Genomic DNA, 23696 nt, shown 5'->3' on the forward strand with positions numbered 1-23696 from the left:
TACACATATTTTTACAATGAAAATACACACGAATTGGTTTTAAATTTATAAAAGTGATTATTACTTTTACATCAAAACACACACGAAAGGGCAAGTGTACCCCGTCATATATGTAGTAAAGTATCGGTAAGAACCAAGTATCGATCCACGGAAATGGGCGGAGAAATAATACTAGACCTTTGCCACTAAATTACCGGTAAAAACATAAGTTGTTTTGGTTTTAATTAATCTAAAGTAAGCATAAATAAATACTTATAAAACATAGTAAATTATATATAAATAGCCTTGCTTAATACACAACCAAAGCATGTCAACTAAGTCAGTTTTGGCACTAGAAGCATTCGGTCAATTTTCCATTTTGAGACAATTAGTATCCCTTTCGGGAATCCTAACATGACAATCATTCGGAAAGTTAAAACGATAAACACACTTTAACCACCTAAAATTGTTCTTTAACGTGCAATTGATTAATGTCTACAAAAATATCCTAAAAATAAGTTAGTCATCCGTTAGGAGTTTTCTAACCTCACTTAATCAAGGAAAGCAACACCGATAAACACAATGCAACCACCGAGACAAGCATAGACTAGATTAAATCACAACCGAGTTCATTTTACAAATCTTACGCATAAATTCACCAAGATAGTAATTTTGGCCGAAACTGCTAACTAAGCTAACAAATCATGGCAAGAATTCGTAACAACACCATCTAACCCGTCAGAGTCCTTCCGTGAAGGCAAGCTTTCTTGATTAACAATAATTACATTTTATTAAACCACTAACCCGTTAGAGTATCATGGTGCCCACATTTTAACCAAGTTAAACTAGTTAACCAAATTAAAAGTTTACTAATACATGATTAAATAAGCTTCATTTTGCAACTATCTTACCTAACCAAGCACCAATCATCCAACACAATTACTTATAATCAAGAAATCAATATCAATAACAAGGTTGCAAACTAATCATCAAAGATAATCATAGAAAACACTTCCAAATTTCATTACAAACATAGATTAACATACTAATGGTTATAATCAAGCAAGTGATTGTTGTGTTTTTGCCCAAAGGCTACAATAATACATAAACATTAACCTAAATGCTTGAAAGATTAACAAAAACATGGAAAGAGTAGAAAACCCAACCATAAACAAGCACAAGATTAAGAATCCGGATAGTAAATGAGCAAAACCGGGCAATGTGGCTTGAATCTGAGTGAAAGCAGAAGCCTTCGGAGCCTCAAAATCGCCTGCAAAGCTCTCCAAAATTCCAGAGTTGCTAATAGAATGGTTCTGTTCTGTTTTTATGCTTTTTCGATGTTGCACGGTCGTTCTCCGATCGCACGACCGTGCACTTTAAGCAATTATTGGTGGTGGTCCACCATACTGCGTGACATCAGCAGATTTGACTGGTCTTCGGTCTCGCACGGGCGTGCCATGGGGTGCACGGGCGTGCATATCCGGGATCGGGGCTGGTCATCGAATCCGCATGGGGGTGCAACCAGTAGCACGGGGGTGCAACCGGTCGCACGGGGGTGCGTTGCCGGGATTTCGTTGCACTCCTGATCGCACTGGGTGTGCAACGCCGAGCTGAGCCTTGTTGTCGCATCCGCACGGGGGTGCCACCAGTTGCACGGGGGTGCAACGCCGAGCTGAGCCTTATTGTCGCATCCGCACGGGGGTGCCACCAGTCGCACGGGGGTGCAACTTGCCCAGGTCAGAATTTTCCACAGAATGTTCGCAGTTCATTCGTTTCGCCCGAAAAATCCTCGTTTTCACTATCATCTTGTCTGGTATATTGTTTTAGGCCTGTAAACAAAAGTATACATGATTAAGTATCCGCATGACGGTTTTACGGCCGAAAATGCATAAAATGGGGATAAAATGGGGGACTAAAATATGTGTAAATTAGCGAATATCAACCATCGTCACTCGAGTCTTCAAAGGAACCACTAGATTCCATGACCACCCCTTGGATCTTCTATCTGATTGCCATCATCGACTGGGAGTTCGCCGGAAGCAGACCGACACCCCCTTTTTCTTTCTCCTACCCTCTCTCTTTCTTTTTGGAGCGTTTGGTAAAAAAGGTGATTAATGATTTGTAAACATTCTTTACGTAGTAATACCGGCATTCCATCAACACAGCCAGACTTGTGGAAAGTGCAGCAACCTATTTTTTGTTGGATATCTTATACTATAAGGACTATGGTATGATTAATTAAAATGATAATGCCATTAACATATTTTGATTTTGAAGTCAATAAATAAGACTATGTCAGTACTATGATTTTTCTTTATTGAATCAAAATATATTTAATATTGAAGATAAAAACTCACGCAAACCATTGTTTTCAAAGATGTCTCATTTGTTTTTCCTTATTTTGGCCTGCAACAAAAACATCAATATATTCACAGACAAAAACGACATCTCTAGCAAGAAACTAGATAGTTGGAGTTACAATGTGCAACACTCACATAAACCCACTCGAAGAAAGAACGATCAAACAAACATATCAGAGTTACACCACCCTTTTTCCGTCTAACAAAGGAAATCTTGGCTCTACCTTTGATCCAAAGGAACATGTGTTCCCTCACAAAAGATGTTCATTTATGAAAATAAATAAAGGCTTCTATTGGTTGAGGCCAATAGTGGGCGAAATGAGCAACAAGTGATGACTTCTTCGAATCTAAACCCACTTTACCACACAATGATTATAGTTTTATCAGAAAGTTGAATCAGCAAAATGGCATTATTCAACAACTGATGAATTGTTTGTTGAATCATCCAATTCGCGCCCGCTCTAAGAGATTTCTAGAACAATGGCTGGAGAATTTAGACTACACCAACTTTTCTTTGAGGTAAAGTTACTAATAAAGTGGCAACGAACGCCTTCTTTCTCAAAGTCAACCTTCTCCACCAACTAACATGTGAAAAAGTGTAAATCAAGAGGTCTTTACGGGGTGTAACGTTAGGCTTGGGCGAAGGGTATGGAAAGGGATATTTAAAGTGGTGAAACGGTTAAAACTCGGTAGTTACGTTTAACAAGCGCAATACAACAAAACTATACATACAAATGCCCTAAATAGGCGACTTATGCGACAACGAGCTCATAAACAAGATTTCATCATTTTATCAATCAAAATTGCTCGAATTTTGTCTACTTCACCCTATTTTAGGGTGTTTTTTTTTCTTTTTCTTTTTTTTTTTTTTTTGCAAACTAATGGATTTATACAATGAATAATAAACTATAACAAGCGCTAGTTAAACGATTATTTTGACCGAGTTTCAACACTAAAAGGTTTAAAACATAAAAAGGCTACATTTGGCTAAGTGGGCGATAATATTGGGTAGACAAAGGTAAACGGGAAGGCTCGACATGGTTAATCCTAAAGGTAATTTAAGGTTTACAGGAAACACAACACAAAGAACAAGGCTAACAACAAAGGGGTAATCTAAGTGCCTCTATCACTTTTACATAATTCCGCAAGTTCATGGTCTTAACAAGCATGCTAGTGACAAGTTCTAAATTACACATGACATCCGGCTCACTCCTACTCCGAAATGAACAAATATATAACAATTTCAAGGCTCAAATATGCTCACGTAATGGAAGGAATGGGTAAAAGTGTGAAAACTATCATGCAAGTCTTTCTTTGTTTGTCACGCTTTCTGGTTTCCTTTTTCAAAATTTATTTTGCTTGTCGAGTTTTTATCATGTCCGAAGCTTTCTAAAACACAACCAACCAGTTTATTTACTAAAATATATACAGAACACGGATATTTTTGGATGATTTTTCTGGTTTTTTTTTTTTAGAGGACAAACAAAGTTAACCCCCTCCCCACACTTGAACTTCGCATTGTCCCCAATGCGAAACCCGAAATATAGAGAAAAAGGATAATAGTACTCCCCTCAAGATGATATCTGATGAAACGAGACTTCCAAAGCTGTGTCTGTTATATGCTCCGGTCCAAGATATGTCGGATCTGCAAGTATGTCACATGTACACCAAAACAGAGCAGTAACAGAATAAACATAAAAACCATAATATACATAAATAGAAATACTAGAAATCCCAACAAAGACAAGACATAAAGTAAAGTGTCTGAAAATAAAAAGTACATAACCGGGGGTGTTGAAATAACAACCAAAATGAACACCCGAAATATAAAGTACTGAAATGCTACTACCACCACCAGCTACTCATCATCACCGTTAGCACCACCTCCTGGTTGACTCGAAGTTGCTCCTGGTTCAGCTGCATTTGTTGAAATTGTTGGTACAAATCAGGATAAGATGGGATGCCGGGTGGCCAGTCTTAGTGCTGCTGGAACTGCTGGTGTGGTGGTGTGGGTGGTGGCTGATTCTGCTCCTCCTCTTCATGCTCAGCCGAACACAAAGTTATGAAGATTCTGTCAAACTGATCTGGGTGTTTCGCACGGGTGTACGAATGGACGCATGGTCATGCGTCACCGAGATCAGTGGTGGTGCGGTTTTGATTATCGGAACATGACGGGATTGCACGGACATGCGACTGGTCGCATCACCGTGCATATCCGGCACCACAGTTAAAAATCATGAACGACCCGCATACGCACGACCGTTCCATGTACAGAATGACCGTGCGATCCCGTTTTCTGCATATTCTTAACCCCAAATCAGAACAGTCAAATCTTTTCGAAATTTTTCAAGTTTCTAGTGACAGGGGGTTAGGAAATCAGCCGGGTGTTCATGATTTGTGAAGTTCTTGCAAGGGCTAGGGTTTCGATTTGTTTATGAAGGGAACCCTAAAAGCCTTGAAGAAATCGGAGAATCTAACCCTAGAAAGCGATAAAAATAGGAAATCGACAAGAAAAAAAAAACAAACCGTGCGAGAAGATCTGAGAAACCGTTTGAAAAATGGTGCGATTTTGGGAAAAAAATGGCCAGGAACGAGAGTGTAGTAGGGTTTCGCGAATGTGAGAAGTGGATGCAGATGAGGGTTTTTATATGGAACAATGACAAAATGCCCCTGACCATGCGCACGGTCATGCGGATTTTCGCACGGGCGTGCGGATCCGATGTAGACCCATTCTTGCACGTTGACCTCGGTAATGCACGGGGGTGCGACTCGAGGTGCTGGCCAGCCCGAAATCGCACGGGCGTGCGACCCATGGCACGGCCATGCCAAATCTGCAGATGTGTCTGTTTGCTGCAGAAACCAGTTTCAGCACTCTTTTTGGCCATTTTTCGTCATTTTTACCATTCGCAACATGTTTTAACAATATTCCCACGTAGACCCTTCACTCGGCACGTATAAAAACTGTACAAACGAACGGAAACTACCAAACACTCCTAAATTACGCTAAAACTAGAAAAACACATAAAAAGACGATACTACCCCTAAAGCGCTTTTGACGCTCTTGCTACATTTTTAATCCGCGAGTCAGTAGCGTAGACTCATGCTAAATTTTTGTCGGCGAGTCGATAGCAAGACTCATGCTAAATTTTTGTCGGCGAGTCGATAGCAAGACTCATGCTAAATTTTTGTCGGCGAGTCGATAGCAAGACTCATGCTAAATTTTTGTCGGCGAGTCGATAGCAAGACTCATGTCCCCACACTTAAGCTGTATGCGGGGTGTGGAGCTTGATAACCTCCACTGCCGACTCGATCGGCCCTCCAACGTAAACCTTCAACCGATGCCCATTTACCTTGAAAATAACGCCGTCCACGTTCTCTATTGCAACAGTCCCATAAGGAAATACCTCTTTTACTGTGTATGGTCCTGTCCAACGTGAATGAAGCTTTTTCGTAAACACGCTTCTTGCCGTTAGCCATGATGATGTGTCCTTCGTCGGCTGGGCCCTCTGTCTCAGCGGATACCACCTGCTCGTCCACAGCTGCTGCGAGTTGCAGCGCAACCGCACGGGATCTCTAGTGAAGACGTCTCCTCAGATCACGCTCGGGTTCGTCTGAAGGCTCAGCAGCGTCAGGAGCAGGGGTTGAGGACACGAAAAATTGCTCGACAAGAATATTATATTATTATAATAAGGCTGTCTCTTTTTTTTTTTTTTGCTGAAAAGAAACGGAATATTATTTTAAATGGGCTGAAAAATTTATAAAAATCCGAAAATGGGCCGAAATTTTTATAAAAATTAAAGCAATGAAAATAATCGAATCGGCTAGTGCAAAAACGATTTTTAAGAGCCGAAAATTCAACGAATAAATGAATAAATAAATCCGGATTAGAACAAATAAATAGAATAAAAATTTACAAGTGTACAAAAGAATCATGAAAACGAATAAATTAAATTAAAAACAAGAAATATTAACAGATAAATCAACGAATAAATAATCACGAAAGTATACACAAATATTAACAAGTATATACACCGATAAAACAATGACTCGGGTCATTCCTAAAACTCGCCACTTCCCCGGCAGCGGCGCCAAAAACTTGGTACGTGCGCGACTACACATATTTTTACAATGAAATTACACACGAATTGGTTTTAAATTTATAAAAGTGATTATTACTTTTACATCAAAACACACACGAAAGGGCAAGTGTACCCCGTCATATATGTAGTAAAGTATCGGTAAGAACCAAGTATCGATCCACTGAAATGGGCGGAGAAATAATACTAGACCTTGCCATTAAATTACCGGTAAAAACATAAGTTGTTTTGGTTTTAATTAATCTAAAGTAAGCATAAATAAATACTTATAAAACATAGTAAATTATATATAAATAGCCTTGCTTAATACACAACCAAAGCATGTCAACTAAGTCAGTTTTGGCACTAGAAGCATTCGGTCAATTTTCCATTTTGAGACAATTAGTATCCCTTTCGGGAATCCTAACACGATAATCATTCGGAAAGTTAAAACGATAAACACACTTTAACCACCTAAAATTGTTCTTTAACGTGCAATAGATTAATGTCTACAAAAATCTCCTAAAAATAAGTTAGTCATCTGTTAGGAGTTTTCTAACCTCACTTAATCAAGGAAAGCAACACCGATAAACACAATGCAACCACCGAGACAAGCATAGACTAGATTAAATCACAACCGAGTTCATTTTACAAATCTTACGCATAAATTCACCAAGATAGTAATTTTGGCCGAAACTACTAACTAAGCTAACAAATCATGGCAAGAATTCGTAACAACACCATCTAACCCGTTAGAGTCCTTCCGTGAAGGCAAGCTTTCCTGATTAACAATAATTACATTTTATTAAACCACTAACCCGTTAGAGTATCATGGTGCCCACATTTTAACCAAGTTAAACTAGTTAACCAAATTAAAAGTTTACTAATACATGATTAAATAAGCTTCATTTTGCAACTATCTTACCTAACCAAGCACCAATCATCCAACACAATTACTTATAATCAAGAAATCAATATCAATAACAAGGTTGCAAACTAATCATCAAAGATAATCATAGAAAACACTTCCAAATTTCATTACAAACATAGATTAACATACTAATGGTTATAATCAAGCAAGGGATTGTTGTGTTTTTGCCCAAAGGCTACAATAATACATAAACATTAACCTAAATGCTTGAAAGATTAACAAAAACATGGAAAGAGTAGAAAACCCAACCATAAACAAGCACAAGATTAAGAATCCGGATAGTAAATGAGCAAAACCGGGCAATGTGGCTTGAATCCGAGTGAAAGCAGAAGCCTTCGGAGCCTCAAAATCGTCTGCAAAGCTCTCCAAAATTCCAGAGTTGCTAATAGAATGGTTCTGTTCTGTTTTTATGCTTTTTCGATGTTGCACGGTCGTTCTCCGATCGCACGACCGTGCACTTTAAGCAATTATTGGTGGTGGTCCACCATACTGCGTGACATCAGCAGATTTGACTGGTCTTCGGTCTCGCACGGGCGTGCCATGGGGTGCACGGGCGTGCATATCCGGGATCGGGGCTGGTCATCGAATCCGCATGGGGGTGCAACCAGTCGCACGGGGGTGCGTTGCCGGGATTTCGTTACACTCCTGATCGCACTGGGTGTGCAACGCCGAGCTGAGCCTTGTTGTCGCATCCGCACGGGGGTGCCACCAGTTGCACGAGGGTGCAACGCCGAGCTGAGCCTTATTGTCGCATCCGCACGGGGGTGCCACCAGTCGCACGGGGGTGCAACTTGCCCAGGTCAGAATTTTCCACAGAATGTTCGCAGTTCATTCGTTTCGCCCGAAAAATCCTCGTTTTCACTATCATCTTGTCTGGTATATTGTTTTAGGCCTGTAAACAAAAGTATACATGATTAAGTATCCGCATGACGGTTTTACGGCCGAAAACGCATAAAATGGGGATAAAATGGGGGACTAAAATATGTGTAAATTAGCGAATATCAACCATCGTCACTCGAGTCTTCAAAGGAACCACTAGATTCCATGACCACCCCTTGGATCTTCTATCTGATTGCCATCATCGACTGGGAGTTCGCCGGAAGCAGACCGACACCCCCTTTTTCTTTCTCCTACCCTCTCTCTTTCTTTTTGGAGCGTTTGGTAAAAAAGGTGATTAATGATTTGTAAACATTCTTTACGTAGTAATACCGGCATTCCATCAACACAGCCAGACTTGTGGAAAAGTGCAGCAACCTATTTTTTGTTGGATATCTTATACTATAAGGACTATGGTATGATTAATTAAAATGATAATGCCATTAACATATTTTGATTTTGAAGTCAATAAATAAGACTATGTCAGTACTATGATTTTTCTTTATTGAATCAAAATATATTTAATATTGAAGATAAAAACTCACGCAAACCATTGTTTTCAAAGATGTCTCATTTGTTTTTCCTTATTTTGGCCTGCAACAAAAACATCAATATATTCACAGACAAAAACGACATCTCTAGCAAGAAACTAGATAGTTGGAGTTACAATGTGCAACACTCACATAAACCCACTCGAAGAAAGAACGATCAAACAAACATATCAGAGTTACACTACCCTTTTTCCGTCTAACAAAGGAAATTTTGGCTCTACCTTTGGTCCAAAGGAACATGTGTTCCCTAACAAAAGATGTTCATTTACGGAAATAAATAAAGGCTTCTATTGGTTGAGGCCAATAGTGGGCGAAATGAGCAACAAGTGATGACTTCTTCGAATCTAAACCCACTTTACCACACAATGATTATAGTTTTATCAGAAAGTTGAATCAGCAAAATGGCATTATTCAACAACTGATGAATTGTTTGTTGAATCATCCAATTCGCGCCCGCTCTAAGAGATTTCTAGAACAATGGCTGGAGAATTTAGACTACACCAACTTTTCTTTGAGGTAAACTTACTAATAAAGTGGCAACGAACGCCTTCTTTCTCAAAGTCAACCTTCTCCCTCCGTGCTTTATTTTTCAATGAGGAGTAAGAGCTCGAAAGTGAGAACTAGCTTTATAGGAGTGAAGCCACTCGACCAGAGGAAGGGGAATGAGTACTCTCCCTCCTCATTCAAAGAAGATAGAGAATTCCCCGGCTATAACTATAAGGAGTTCTTTGCGCTCCTCTATAAATGTTTCTTCTTTCTCTATTTCAGAGAAAAGTTGGTGTAGTCTGAATTCTCCAGCCATTGTTTGTTTTAGAAATCTCTTTGAGTGTAAGGATTGATTTATTATCGAAGAGGAGTTTTCTGGCAAATGGTAGTTCTTGTTGATTTCTATTTATATTGTAGTTTAGTTAAAGCGAGTGCGAATTGGATGATTCTAACAAACAATTCATGAAGTGTTGAATCATGCCATTTTGCTCATTCAACTTTCTTCCTTCTCATGTATATTCTAATATCACTCTTTTAGTGTTTTAACAATGCTTCAATTGAGGAATCATGTTAATTACATGATTCGACTTACTATTCTTATGAAGCTCCTAATCTCACTGGGAGTTGAATCATGTCATTTAGGTGATTGATTCCACTTACATCAATGTATGTAACACAAATCCTAACATCACAAAAAGGAAGTTTTACTATTTTGTAGGGATGCTCTCTTCTGCATCGACTGTTGTGTGATTAAGGTTGCAAAATAAGAGAGCTACTACGCATTCCACATCAAATAATGCTATCGACGAAACAACCCATTATCCAATCCAGTATATCACCATGACCTGGCACAAAACCAATCTTCACTTTTTTACATTCGCGTTCTAACAGCAGTTACACAATCCGTGAATGTCTTAGATAGTTGTAAGTGAAATAAGGCTACTAAGTGGTAACTAAGAATCCGACTAGCTCAGCTAGTATACTTCCTTGCTCGTTTGCTAAGCATGGTAGTGAAACTAGGAACGGAGTTGACTTGTTAGAGCTAGGATGTTGAGTGAAAGTAAAGTAAAAGGGCTAGTCACACGAGCCAGGGAGCTAGTCAGCTTGATGTAGTTACTACGGTAAAGTGGAGTGAAACGAGTTGGCAGTAGAGACCACAGGAACGAGCCACACCTATGATCTTTTATCAAATGAGCATGCGTTCTAATAAGGGAATCAAGATGCTCAACCAGAGTAGATAGGCGAACAACAGAAAACTTTGATTATATACTAGGGAAAATAGCCAAAATGGCCAAGACTTGGTCGACCTTTCGAAAATAGCCAAGTCAAACGTCTTGGGGAGACGCCACCAATGGGGTCTAGCGTCTTGGCGGCTGACCAACCATACGCTGCCACGTGTCTGACAGTAAACTCAGGCGTCTGGACGTCTTGGCTGAGACGTTTCAGACGGCTTGAGACGTTTCGTTATGGCTGCCCACTTTTTCAAACGGCTTGAGACGTTTCCACCCGGCTTGAGCCATTTCACTCTCTTTAGCCGGCTACATCAGCTCGAGCCGGATTTCTTATTTTAACACGTTTGTTGTATGAATTGAAGACGTTTCTGTATGAGTCTAAGACATTTTGTAGGAATTTAAGGCATTTTGCATTTATTTAGAGGGATCCCTAATTTAAATACTGTACATTATGAAAAACCGTATTTGAAGTATAAATCTAAGATTCTAAGAGTTTGTTTTTTAGTAATTATCTCACAACATGAGGGTCAAGTTTGTTGTTTATACTAGGGGGAAGTGAGATGTCATTAACGGAAACATTGAGTATGTTACTGATGGCGATTCAAGGAGGCGTGGTTTAAAAATTGAAACAGATCATTCATATAATAGTTTTTTAAACTATGTTTCTAAGATGTGTGATACTCCAAACATTACACGGTTGTCATACCGGATGTCTACGTTTACTGATCCGATCGATATAATTAATGATCGAGATGTTAGATTTTTTTTTGATTTGGCGATACAGAATCCTTTTGAATTATATAAATTATATGTTATTGAAGAGTCTGGTGTGTTGGTTCCTCTAGTTTTTCTTCTTTAAACAACTTCAAAACTCCAAATCTAAATATTTCAGTAAAAGAAAGTGTTGATGTTTTAAACGATGAGTGTCCTATTTTAGAAAATAATTTTGAAAAATCATCCACGTCTAACAACGAATCAGCTTCTTCATCTTTAGTGTTTGATGCCGGTCATATATTCAATAACAAAGAAGAGATGAAGCTTGAGTTGGGAAAGAAATGTTTGTTAGAGCATTTCGAGTTTAAAGTTGATAGATCATCTAAGACACAGTATGAAGTGTCATGCATGGGTGATGGTTGTGAATGGCGATTTAAGGCATATGATATTCCTGGTGGTAGTTTATTTTTGTTAAACATATGAATGATAGACACACTTGTTCGAAGACGCAAACACACCCACATTTCCGTCAGGCTAACCCAAAGGTTTTGGTCACTTTTTAAATGAACAACTAAAAGACATTGGTAGGATATATCGAGCAAAAGAGATTGTCAAAGATTTTAGACAAAGGTTCGAGGTTGAGATAACAAACCTTCAAGCTTGGCGTGGTAAAAGCCATGCACTTGAACTTCTACAAGGAACAACCTGAGACTCTTTTGCCGAACTACCAATATACTGTTACAATTTGAAGCTTGCAAATCCTGGAAGCGTTACTCACATCTTGGTTGATGAGCAGAGTCGTTTTGAAATGGTTTTTGTTGCGTTAGGTGCTGCGGTAAGTTACACCTTTTCGTTTGTACTTGTTCTTATTTTTTTAGAATAACATGGGTTTGATCTTATTTTGTTATCATTAATTTTCAGATTCGTAGCTTTATGTTTAATCTAAGACCGGTCGTTATCATTGATGCGGCACACCTAAAGGGTGAATTTAAAGGGACGTTGTTTTTAGCAGTGGCCATGGATGGAAATAATCAGATTTTACCAATTGCTTATGGCATAGGAAAATCAGAGGATGGTGAATCTTGGACATGGTTTCTCTCAAAGCTTAGAGAGTGTGTTGGTGAAATAGCAGATATGGCGATCATTTCGGATAGGGCGAATTCTATACATGTAGGTGTTAGAAACGTGTTTCCACGTGTTTACCACGAGTTGTGTTGTCGTCATTTGATGATGAATTTACATTTGCCGTCATTTAAAAAAAGAATACGAGGCACTATGGTGGAAGACATGTAAATCTTATCGGATGTCTGACTTTAACGAGTCATTCAATGCTTTGTGTCTTGTCGTTCCTAGAATACGCCAGGTTCTAACAAATATTGGGTTTGGTAGATGGGCAAGAGCTCATTGTCCCGACAATCTATACCACTATATGACATCTAATAGTGCAGAGTCTATTAACTCTTTTTCTAGATTCTCGCGTAAGATGCCGATAACGCAACTTATCGAATTCTTCCGCGATTCCGTACAAAAATGGGTTTATGACCATCGACTGCAGGGCATGCAGGAGAGCCACTCACTGACTTAGTGGGCACAGAAGAAAATTTTAAAGAAAATTGAAGGGTCTAGAACATGGACTGTTGCAGGCATTGGGACAAACAGTTTTCTTGTTGAAGACGGTGGGAAAAGGGGTTTAGTTGATTTTTTGAATCGTTCGTGCAGCTGCCGTGTCTGGCAAGTTTCTGGTCTACCTTGTGGGCATGTGATTGATGTTTCAAGACTTTTGGGTGAACCTGACTGCAGTCATTATGCATTCTCGTGTTATTCAAACGAAGTATACAAAAAAACGTATGAAGAATCGATTAATCCTCTGCCTCATAGGTCTGAATGGGTGATATCAGAAGGCCTTGGCAGTGTATTACCGCCGCATATTACAAAACGTCAATCTGGCCGTCCAAAAGAAAATACCCGAATCTTATCTCGTGGGGAAGAGCCCGTTCAGGTATATTGTTCGCGGTGTCGAACGTTCGGCCATGGTCGTGACGTTTGTTTAGATCCAATGCCATCACAGATTTGTTCACGTAAATCATCAGGCAAATGAAAAGGGAAAGAGATAGAAACCCAGAGTCCAATGGATGACATTTTTCCATCTTATAATTTAGCAGAATTTTAATAATAGCTTAGTTTTTTTATGTTTTAATTAGGAAAATCATGTAACAAATTCTCGTAACCGCAATAGTAATTAGTACTTTAATTTTATATAAGAATTAAATTTTACAATGCGTACGTCCAGCCTTCAAAAATTAGTTGATATGTAGCGCCCGGCGTAGAGTTCATCAACCATGTAGTGTCTATATCTGACACAAGCATCCTGCATGTTTACTTCGTTCCATGTCAATGAACGGTTGTAAACTAGATTTTCCATTAGCATACATATGATAACACCTGAGTTTCGGCCAATATGAGCTCCGTGGTCAGTGATGCGTAGTTGGTGTGATATATTTTTATGTATATTTTTAGCCCTTTTTAACCACTTTAGTCAAGTTTAAAATTTATAAAACACGATATTTACTAACACCAAACACACATATGGGCAAGTGCACCCATCGTGAGCATAGTATAGTGTTGGTAAGATACCGAGGTCGTCCAAGGACACAAGAGCTTTTAATACTGGTTTATCCTCAACGTCTAATCAAATATAAAAATTTAGGAAAAAGCTTTTAAACTAGAAAATAAAAACTAAAATGCTAAAAATAAAAATAAAATATATAAAAACAAATAGACAAGATGAATCACTTGGATCCGACTCGCCTTTAGTGTAACCTTTGATTATTTCCGCACTTTTGCACTTTTTAAGAGATTATCTTAGTTATTGTAGTAGGCCCCTCTTTTGAAGGTGACGTTACCCTCAACCCAGTAGTTTGAGTCAGCAAGGATACAATCCTAAAGGGTCGGATTATTGAAAGATAATTAATTAAGTTATTAATGCATAATGTGGTAGGCCCCTCTTTTGAAGGTGACGTTACCCTCGGCTAAGTAGTCTGAGTCAGCAGGGATACAGTCCTAAGTAGCCGGGTTAAAGTTTTAATAGTAGTTTACATACGAGGGGATCAAAGAGTTTGGACCCCCGCCATCCAATACCATTGGGTATTGAAGGAGGTCCTACTAAATTTGACCCGGGTCCTTACAGGATCTATACACTGAACAATGCCAAGACTCTTACCAAACCATTCCCTTAACCCCCAACCAGGTAGCAAACATATCTCCATATAGACCGTGGAGATATGAATGGTGAAAATCTTTTATTTTATATAGACAGTAAAATAATGCCAAGACACCACGGACAAATGATAAGGAAGAATCACCTTCAACATATAAAACTAGTTATTCATCATCATCATCATCATCATCATACTCAGTATATCCCACCAATAGCAAAGCTAAGGTAGGGTCTGAGGAGGGTGAGATGTAGACAGCCTTACCTCTACCCTATAGGAATAGAGAGGCTGCTTCCAATGAGACCCCCGGCTCGATATCTCCATATAGACCGTGGAGATATGAATGGTGAAAATCTTTTATTTTATATAGACAGTAAAATAATGCCAAGACACCACGGACAAATGATAAGGAAGAATCACCTTCAACGTATAAAACTAGTTATTCATCATCATCATCATCATCATACTCAGTATATCCCACCAATAAAACTAGTTATTAAAGTTATTAATACATAACCAAATAAAAAGTGCGAAAAGATTAAAAATAAAAAGTATTTCACTAAATGCTTGTCTTCACCAAGTGATGTAAGAGACTTAGGCAAACATGGCTTTTGATTGTCAAGAACTCTTACGATCAATCTTGGATCCCGAGACGACTCACACACTCTATGATGGATGATGGATGATGGTGGTGGATGATGGTGTTGTGGTGGTGGTGGAGTGTGGGTGAAGTGTGAGAGAGGTGGTGTGCCAAGGGATGATTTGCAAGTGAGCCAAGCACCCCTATTTATAGCCTGAACAGAAGCTCGGGCACGGCCCCGTGTCCATTGGGCACGGCCCCGTGCCCATCCCTCTTCTCTTTCTTCATTAATTGCAGTTTATCTGCATTAATTGACCACGCCCCCGTGTCCGCTGGGCACGACCCCGTGTGCAGAAGCGTATCTGTACTATCAAGATTTCCTCAGATTCTGCGAATCTTAGAGTGGACCACGGCCCCGTGTCCGCTGGGCACGCCCTCGTGGTGGGTGATAGAAGCTTCTACAACTTTGTCTTTTCTGCTGACACTTGGGCACGCCACCGTGCTCATTGAGCACGGGGCGTGTTCAGCTGTAGGATCGTTTTTCCGACCAAACGAGTCGATCAGAAGTGTTCTCAGACTATATCAGAGGCGGAATTCATTGAAATAGTCTTCGTTTGGCTTGTATGACACCGGAATCACTATTAACTGTCTACTTTATTGAAAACACAAGGTTTACAACTCAGTCGACACTTCGGCAGCACTTCGGCTCACCGGGACTAATTTCGTACGAAATGACTCGACCTAGCACCTATTTATAGACTGCTAATTCCGTTTGAACATGTCTCAAACGGAATTACGTTTCACGCGATATTTACATGTTCACACGAGATTACCATTACAGGCGGAATTAGGTATGTTAATTTCGTACAGAATTAGCTCTAAACCTAATTTCGACATTTTCTCGTACAACGTGCCATGGTTTGTCAGATCTGGTCTAAGACTCGAACGAAGATGAAGTCGACAGACAACTGCACCAACAAACTCCCCCTTGAATGTTGATGGAATCTTCAGTGAGAGTCTTCAACATGACGACTCTTCAATCTTGATCGGTCTGTTTGAATGACGTTCCAGGATCTCTCTTTGGCTCTAACCTCGTCAGACTCCCCCTCTAATCAGACTGGGATCGTTGTCTGGAATTAGCTATCGCCTTGAGATCGCATCCTGGCTTTACCTCTGTTTAAGACCACCAAAGGTTCTGCAACATTTCATGGCTCTTCGTAGCAACAGGATCAGAAACCTAGATTTTTCCATATCTCCTGCACACATTTTCTTACCAAAATATAAGTTTTTACTTAAATCAATAAGAAAAACTTACTGGTAGAAACCATTCAAACATAATAGTTATATCAAGTTCAAGATTAATGACCTTGATTAACTAATTTTAATTTCTTTTTTCAAACAAAAAAATTTCTTCACTAAAACACATTTTCCAACCCAAAGTTCATCCTGCTTAGCACCTGGAATTTTGAATATCAGCTTTCCAACATCAGTTGTCGAAAATCTTTTTGGATTTTTCAATTTTATGAAATTTGTAAAGAAATATTTACAAAAACTATTTTTGAGAGATTTAGGGAATCATATCAGCTGTTGACAAGTTACAAGTACCGTTAAGCTTTTGATTTCATATTCAGAATTAAATAATTCTCTTGGATTGCTGATATACTGATCCTCTTAAATTTTTACACACATTTCAATCTGTTCAGGATACGTATTTAGTGTTTTAAGATCTTAACTTATACGTGTGTACCATCTCTGAATATACTCCCGTATCCAGACAACTATATTCAGTCTTACAGGTGAGTGCACACTAATGATATCTGTTAAGGGGTAGATGCGAAACCGTGAGAGCTCAGGTCAGAACTTTCGTTCAGCAAAGAGATGACGACTCGACCTTTGGTGGGTCCCCTTTAGGAGATCTTTTACTTCAACAGCACATGATTAACATTTTTCAATGTGTCATCATTTTTGTACTGAGGGTTGGCTTTAAAATTAAAGCAATTGCAAAGTATTATACGAGGACTAGGCTATTGCTTCCGCAAAATCAGAAGTCCTGGTATAATACCCCATATATCATCATGTACAAAGACCTAGTATGTCAGAAATAGCATCTTTCAAACAGGATTTCAGGGGTTACCTATATATCCAAGAGATGTTCCCCACGAAATAAGCAAGTTTATGATTTATGTTTATATCCCGATCAAATTTACTAAATGTGCAAAAACCTATCAGCACATCATCAGCGAGATTGCTTAAAACTTTAAAACTTTACATTTCTCTAGCATACAGTAACTGTCTAGCTTATGTACTATCATTTTCCTTTTTTACAACAAAACTCATTTTGAATTTTTTTAATGTTTTTGACATTTTCAAATTTTCTAGTTTTTTTAAATTTTTACTCCCCCTAAAATCAAAATATATTTCAATTTTGATTTTCTGGAAAAATTTTAAAATGAACTGTACAAAAAAATGACAAACTGATATCAAATCGTTTCAATTCGCCATCCACTAGTCATAAACAATCAGAACTCCCCCTCACAACAAACTATTTTCCTATTATGATTTCAAAACACTTAAGTTTGTTTTAATCAAAATGATTTTTCCGGAAAAACTAGTTTTGTTGTTTTTACCACATGTAGGCTGGGGTTCAATTCATCATCTTGTTCCTTTTAACCACATGTAGATTTATCATTTTCTGATTTTAACAACAAAAACCACTTATAGAAAATCAAGTACAATTTAATGTCCTTGATTAACCACTTGTTAATCGAAATATCACCGAGGTGAATTTCTCAAGAAATGTGTCGATTCATGTTCCACGCTTACCAACCTGGGAACTCTGGCAAGTCAGGTTTTTCATTTAAACAGTTTCACCCAAGCCTGACGGTCCTTGGGTGTTCTTGAAATTCCTTTTGACAATGATGGAAAATTTTCATCATTCATTGTCAAACCGGAATCGTCACTTTTTATCTCAACCAATGGCTCTTCTGGTTTTGACAAACCAGAATCATTGCCTGAAAGTGGCTTGTCTGACTTTGATGAACCAGATTCATTGCCAACAACTAGCTCCTTTGTTTCCGAAGAAACAAATTCATTACCAGACATTTTTCCTTTCTGCAATCTCTCTTCTGTCCTCATATTTGTATCTGATGAACTCGTTTTGCTTGATTTGTCATTCTTTGGAGAGCAAGACGATTTATCAGAACTTTTATCTGATTTTCCGGTTTTATCCGAGGACAAAATTCTTTCAAGATACTCTCGTGCTTTCTTCCTCTTCTTCCTCAGTCTGTCTTTCTGCCCTTGTGAAAGCTTCACTTTCTGTTCTGGAACTTTCAGTTCCTTGGGCTTTTCTTTGATTTTGACTGATTTCATCACCCTTTTCTGAGATTCAGCCCTCGATCTTTCATTTGATCTCATTGAGCAATCTCTTGCAATATGGCCTCTGATTTGGCATTCAAAGCATCTTCTTGTCTCGAACCTCCAACTTTGGCAGTTAACAGCAATGTGTCCTTGAACACCACAAGTGTAACACACCCTGTTATCGTACCATTCACCACTTTCACACCACACACTTAGATCATAGCATTGTTTGGCTTTGTGGTAATCACCACTCCTCCTGAAAGCTGGATCTGGCTTTGATGCACTGTGGTCAAACCTGCACCACTTAATACCAACTGTTTTTGAGTTTTGATTTTCAGATTTTTGTGGTTTTTTATCACGATTGGATGATTTAACTGATGAGCTTTTATTCTTGTTTTTAAAATTTTCCGAATTTTTAACTTTTTGTTTCTGTTCCACTTTCTTCTTTAAAGGTTTTTGCATAAAGCATTCACCTTTTTCAGTTGATTACGGAACAGTTTTCTGAAACTTTTCTTTTAATTTCAAAAATAATTTCTTTTTCTCAATTTTTTCATTTTCATCATCAGTTTTCTCATCACAATCTTTAATTTTGACTTTGTCAAAATTTGTGACATTGTCACTTATTGGAACAGAATTGATTGGCTTTGGACAAGGATGATTCAGAAATTCTGACGAGGTCACAAAACCTTTCAATTTCTTTTCAACCTCATCAATTTTATTTCTTGAATTCTCAGCTTCATTTTCAAGCTGAGATATTCTCTCAAGATGAGACTTGATTGTCTTTTCATTTTCAATTTTATTGTTTTCAAGAACAGATTTTTCATTTTCTAAAACTTTTAATTGTTCTTAAATTTTGTTTCATTTACTTTCAAATTTTTGTTTTCAAGCTTTATCCAGAAATCTTCATTTTCTGAAGATTTCATTTTGCTTTCAAATTCTTTTTCTTTCACTTTCAAAACCTTGTTTTCTAATGTCAAAGTGTTCAAATCACTTAACAGTTTGACATTTTCAGATTTCAACTTCTCACAATTTTCCTGTATTTCAAGAATCCGTTTATCATCAGATTTCTTCTCATCCTTCAAATTTTTTGTAACAATCTTCAAGAAAACCGACACCCTCGATTATTTTTCTGACACCCTAAAAATATTTAAAATGTCCCAATATGTCTTTAAATATACCCCGTATGTGAAAACCAAGCCCAAAATACAACATAACATTAAAAATAAAATAAAAATCAAAATTTTAAGTTAAGGCGGGCCGCGTAAGCCTCACCTTAACCTTACGCAGGCCGCGAGAGGATGAAAGGTGGCTGAACCCTGGGCCGCCACGTGGCCCAACACATGTCGATCCTAGTTGGTGATCCGGATGGGCTACGCATTGACCTAGCTTTGACGCGGGTCGCGTAAGCCTTGTGCTTGTTTTACGCGGGCTGCGAGAGACCCAGTTTCAGCAACTATAAATAGAGGCCATCGGATTTCAGTCTGCTTCGTTTAGTTTTCTTTCTCTCTCACGAATTTCTGAATAGTAGAAGTAATACTCGGGCATTATACCCCCTAAATAGCGAGGTTCTGCTACGATGTAAATATTATAACCCCTGAAGACGTATTAGATACTCTGCCCGATTGATCTAGGGTTCCGTAACGGCTGTCGTGGTTCTGCCCGACGTAGTCGTTGGAATGCCGTCTCGGGGAAGGTATTACTAATGTTAAAATGGGTTATTATACTAACACACGTGCATTTGTCTAATTTATAGATTATTCCCAGGAAATCCTTACTCAAAACCCTAAGACAGCAATGTGAGTTGATCCATTTTTTGTAAATCTTTTTGTTAACTATTTTTACAAAACCTTAAATACCTTTCCATGCGAATAACAGTTATTGAGTATTTGTAATAATACAATTATCGTGGGTATGTTGGGGTTTTGTATACAAAATTTGTTACCACCTGGTCAAGGAGTAATATTTCCACAAGTCAGGTCTGACAGTACCAACGGGTGATAATTAGTATAACTTGGAAACAAATGTAATCGCGAGATCGCCCTCAATACTATACACTGTGAAATGGTTTTACTTAAATTTGATTAAACTGGGATTCACTCACCAGTATTTCCCACTGACAAAATGTTTTTAAAACGCGTTTCAGGTAACAAAATGTGAGAGCCAAATAGAAGCCAGCTGGACAACACTGAAGGCTTGGAAAAGTGGCAATAAAGTTACCTAAGAATAAAATAGATGTTTTGTTAAATAAAATAGGATTTATTCCTATAAAAGTGTGTATACTGAAAACTTGGGTTTTACCCATGTGTTTAATGTTATAAAATGTGGTGGTTTACTCTGATAAATGATATGCACAAAATGCAACATATAAATACATCAATTGTGGCATAAAACTAACCCTTTTTTAGTACTAATGTTGGAAAAAGTGTGCTTTTGTCTTCCTTTTTTATTTTCATGATTAAATGAGCTCAAATTAACAAAAGAAGCAAAAACACAGCTAAATCTGACATAAATACAAGAAAAGGAACAAACGTGGCATGCCCGACCTCCCGACAGCATCTTCCCAAAGCAAGACAAGAAGACAGAAGACTGAACACGCCCCGTGCTTAGTGAGCACGGGGGCGTGCCCAAGTGTCAGCAGAAAAGACAAAGTGATAGAAGCTTGTACTGCCCACCACGGGGCCGTGCTCAGCGGACACGGGGGCGTGGTCAACTGTTGTAGACGCATTTAATGAAATTGCGAATTGCAATTAATGAAGAGAGAGAGTCGGATGGACACGGGGCCGTGCCCAGTGGACACGAGGCCATGCCCAAGCTTCTGATCAGCCTATAAATAAGAGTGCTTGGAGCTCTTGCAACTCATCCCTTGGCACTCCACCTCTCTCACACTTCACCCACCACCATCACAACACCATCATCCACCACCATCATCCATTGTCCATCATAGAGTGTGTGAGTCGTCTCGGGATCCAAGATTGATCGTAAGAGTTCTTGACAATCAAAGGCCATGTTTGCCTAAGTCTCTTACATCACTTGGTGAAGACAAGTGTTTAGTGTAATACTTTTTATTTTTAATCTTTTTCACTTTTTAATTGGTTTTGTATTAATGACTTTAATTACTAGTTTCTTATGTTGAAGGTGATTCTTCCTTATTATTTGTCCGTGGTGTCTTGGCATTATTTTACGGTCTATATAAAATAAAAGATTTTCACCATTCATATCTCCACGGTCTATATGGAGGTATGTTGGCTACCTGGTCGGGGGTTAAGGGAACGGTTTGGTAAGAGTCTTGCCATTGTTCAGTGTATAGATGGTGCAAAGGACCTGGGTCAAATTTAGTTGGACCTCCTTCAATACCCAACGGTATTGGATGGCGGGGGTCCAAACTCTTCGATCCGCTCATAATTTAAACTACTATTAAAACTTTAACCCGGCTACTTAGGACTGTATCCCTGCTGACTCAGACTACTTAGCCGAGGGTAACGTCGCCTTCAAAAGAGGGGCCTACCACATTATGCATTAATAACTTAGTTAATTATCTTTCAATAATCCGACCATTTAGGATTGTATCCTTGCTGACTCAAACTACTGGGTTGAGGGTAACGTCACCTTCAAAAGAGGGGCCTACTACAATAACTAAGATAATCTCTTAAACAAGTGCAAAAGTGCGAAAATAATCAAAGGTTACACTACACACGAGTCGTATCCAAGTGATTCATCTTGTCTATCTGTTTTTACTTTTATTTTCTTTTTCAGCATTTTAGTTAGTTTTATTTTTCTAGTTTAAAAATCTTTTTCTAACATTTGATTTGATTAGACGTTGAGGATAAACCGGTACTAAAAGCTCTTGTGTCCTTGGACGACCTCGGTATCTTACCAACACTATACTACGTCCACGATGGGTGCACTTGCCCATATGTGTGTTTAGTGTTAGTGAATATCGTGTTTATAAATTTAAAACTTGGCTAAAAAGTGTAAAAATGATTTTAAGAAAGTTAGGAATCAACGACCTAATCATTTTTTCTATTTTATTTTTATTTTTTTTAGGATTTTCTTAAATTTTCAGCTTCTGCAGAACTCAGCACGGGCCGTGCCCGCTGAACACGCCCCGTGCCCAATCATTGGAACTGGAAATCTTGTTTTAAGTCAGACAGTAAGCTGAACACGGGGCCGTGCCCACTCAACACGCCCCCGTGGCCAAGATTCAGTTACTGAAAACAGAACCGTAAGATCCCGACGGTTGGTAATTTCTGACACAAAAATGAGTGATAATGATATTTTTTACTTTCGGCACTCTTATGGTACGTGGTGTCAATTATGTGGAGGCGGTCATAAAGAATTAGAATGCTATTTTCTGAACTATATGCCCCACTATATAGACCTATCGTTTTCATGTAGCCTTAAGAGGGGCGAAAGTAAAAATAATCCTTATCTCTCCCTCGAATGCGCCCAACCGGACATTTTAGGAGAAATGCTTCTTGATGAACTATTTCAACTAGAAGATCTGGTTCTTAATTGGTTAAAAGAACTTAAGATGGATTTCCTTAATTCATCTCAAGACGATGACCAAGAAGAATTGTTGGGTTCGCATTCAAATAAAAACAACCTCGTTGCTCCCAACAATACCTTCCACTCTAGTGAGGACCTGGACGATAGTCGTCCCTGTGCCGATTGTGCCGTGAAGGACTCCCCATCGACTTCGTTCGATGCATATATAGACCTAAGAGATTCGGCATACACCTTCTTTAACGAGAGCCCGGAAAAGGGTTGGACTTGTCCACCTACATTTAGCATAGGAATCACCCTCACCGACAACCTCTTGCGTTCTTGTCTTAATCAAGAGCAATTAAGGTATCTTAGGTACTTTGGGGTTGTCCCATCCAGTAAGGAACCGCCCGATCCGGATAAGTTCCTTGAAAATAGACAATCTTCATAATCAGCCTTTCGACACGGGCCCGTGCCCAGCCAACACGCCCCCGTGTCCACCAAAAGATTCCCTTCTGACTTTACGTCAGAATACGAACAAAATGTGTCAGGATCTTGCCTGCACACGGGGCTGTGTCCAGTTGACACGGGGCCGTGTCCAGCATGCTGTCGTTTTCTATAAATGCAGCCAAGAATCCTGCACATTTGGACCATCCAAGGACAGAGATTTGAAGGGATTTTCTCTCCTACCATCCTAGGTATGTTCTAAAAGAAGGTTCCAACAACCATCTTGTCCTTTCCTCTTTTATCCATTTCCTTCTTCTTCATCTTTCTCCAAAACCTCCATTAAAGCTTGAGATTTCAAGCTTTATTGTAAGGATTGTTGAAGTTTTGTTCAAGGAATCTTGTTAGAAAAA

General features: G+C 38.8%; 1 protein-coding gene and 1 long non-coding RNA gene across 2 annotated transcripts; one reads left to right on the plus strand and one right to left on the minus strand.

Moving 5' to 3' along the window:
* Positions 1-8227: 8227 nt before the first annotated feature.
* On the minus strand, positions 8228-9756 carry LOC110890010. Its single transcript, XR_002564124.2, has 2 exons — positions 8353-9756; positions 8228-8238 (listed from the first exon to the last, which is right to left on the minus strand). It is a non-coding gene; the product is annotated as an uncharacterized LOC110890010 (long non-coding RNA).
* A 135-nt stretch (positions 9757-9891) lies between these two features.
* LOC110891922 lies at positions 9892-12617 on the plus strand. Its single transcript, XM_022139394.2, has 2 exons — positions 9892-12040; positions 12127-12617. The coding sequence occupies exons 1-2, from the start codon at positions 12014-12016 to the stop codon at positions 12496-12498; spliced, it is 399 nt and encodes a 132-aa protein (XP_021995086.1). The 5' UTR covers positions 9892-12013; the 3' UTR covers positions 12499-12617.
* Positions 12618-23696: the final 11079 nt, after the last annotated feature.

Source organism: Helianthus annuus, chromosome 4 (assembly GCF_002127325.2).
Source record: "Helianthus annuus cultivar XRQ/B chromosome 4, HanXRQr2.0-SUNRISE, whole genome shotgun sequence".
NCBI classification, from domain to species: domain Eukaryota; kingdom Viridiplantae; phylum Streptophyta; class Magnoliopsida; order Asterales; family Asteraceae; genus Helianthus; species Helianthus annuus.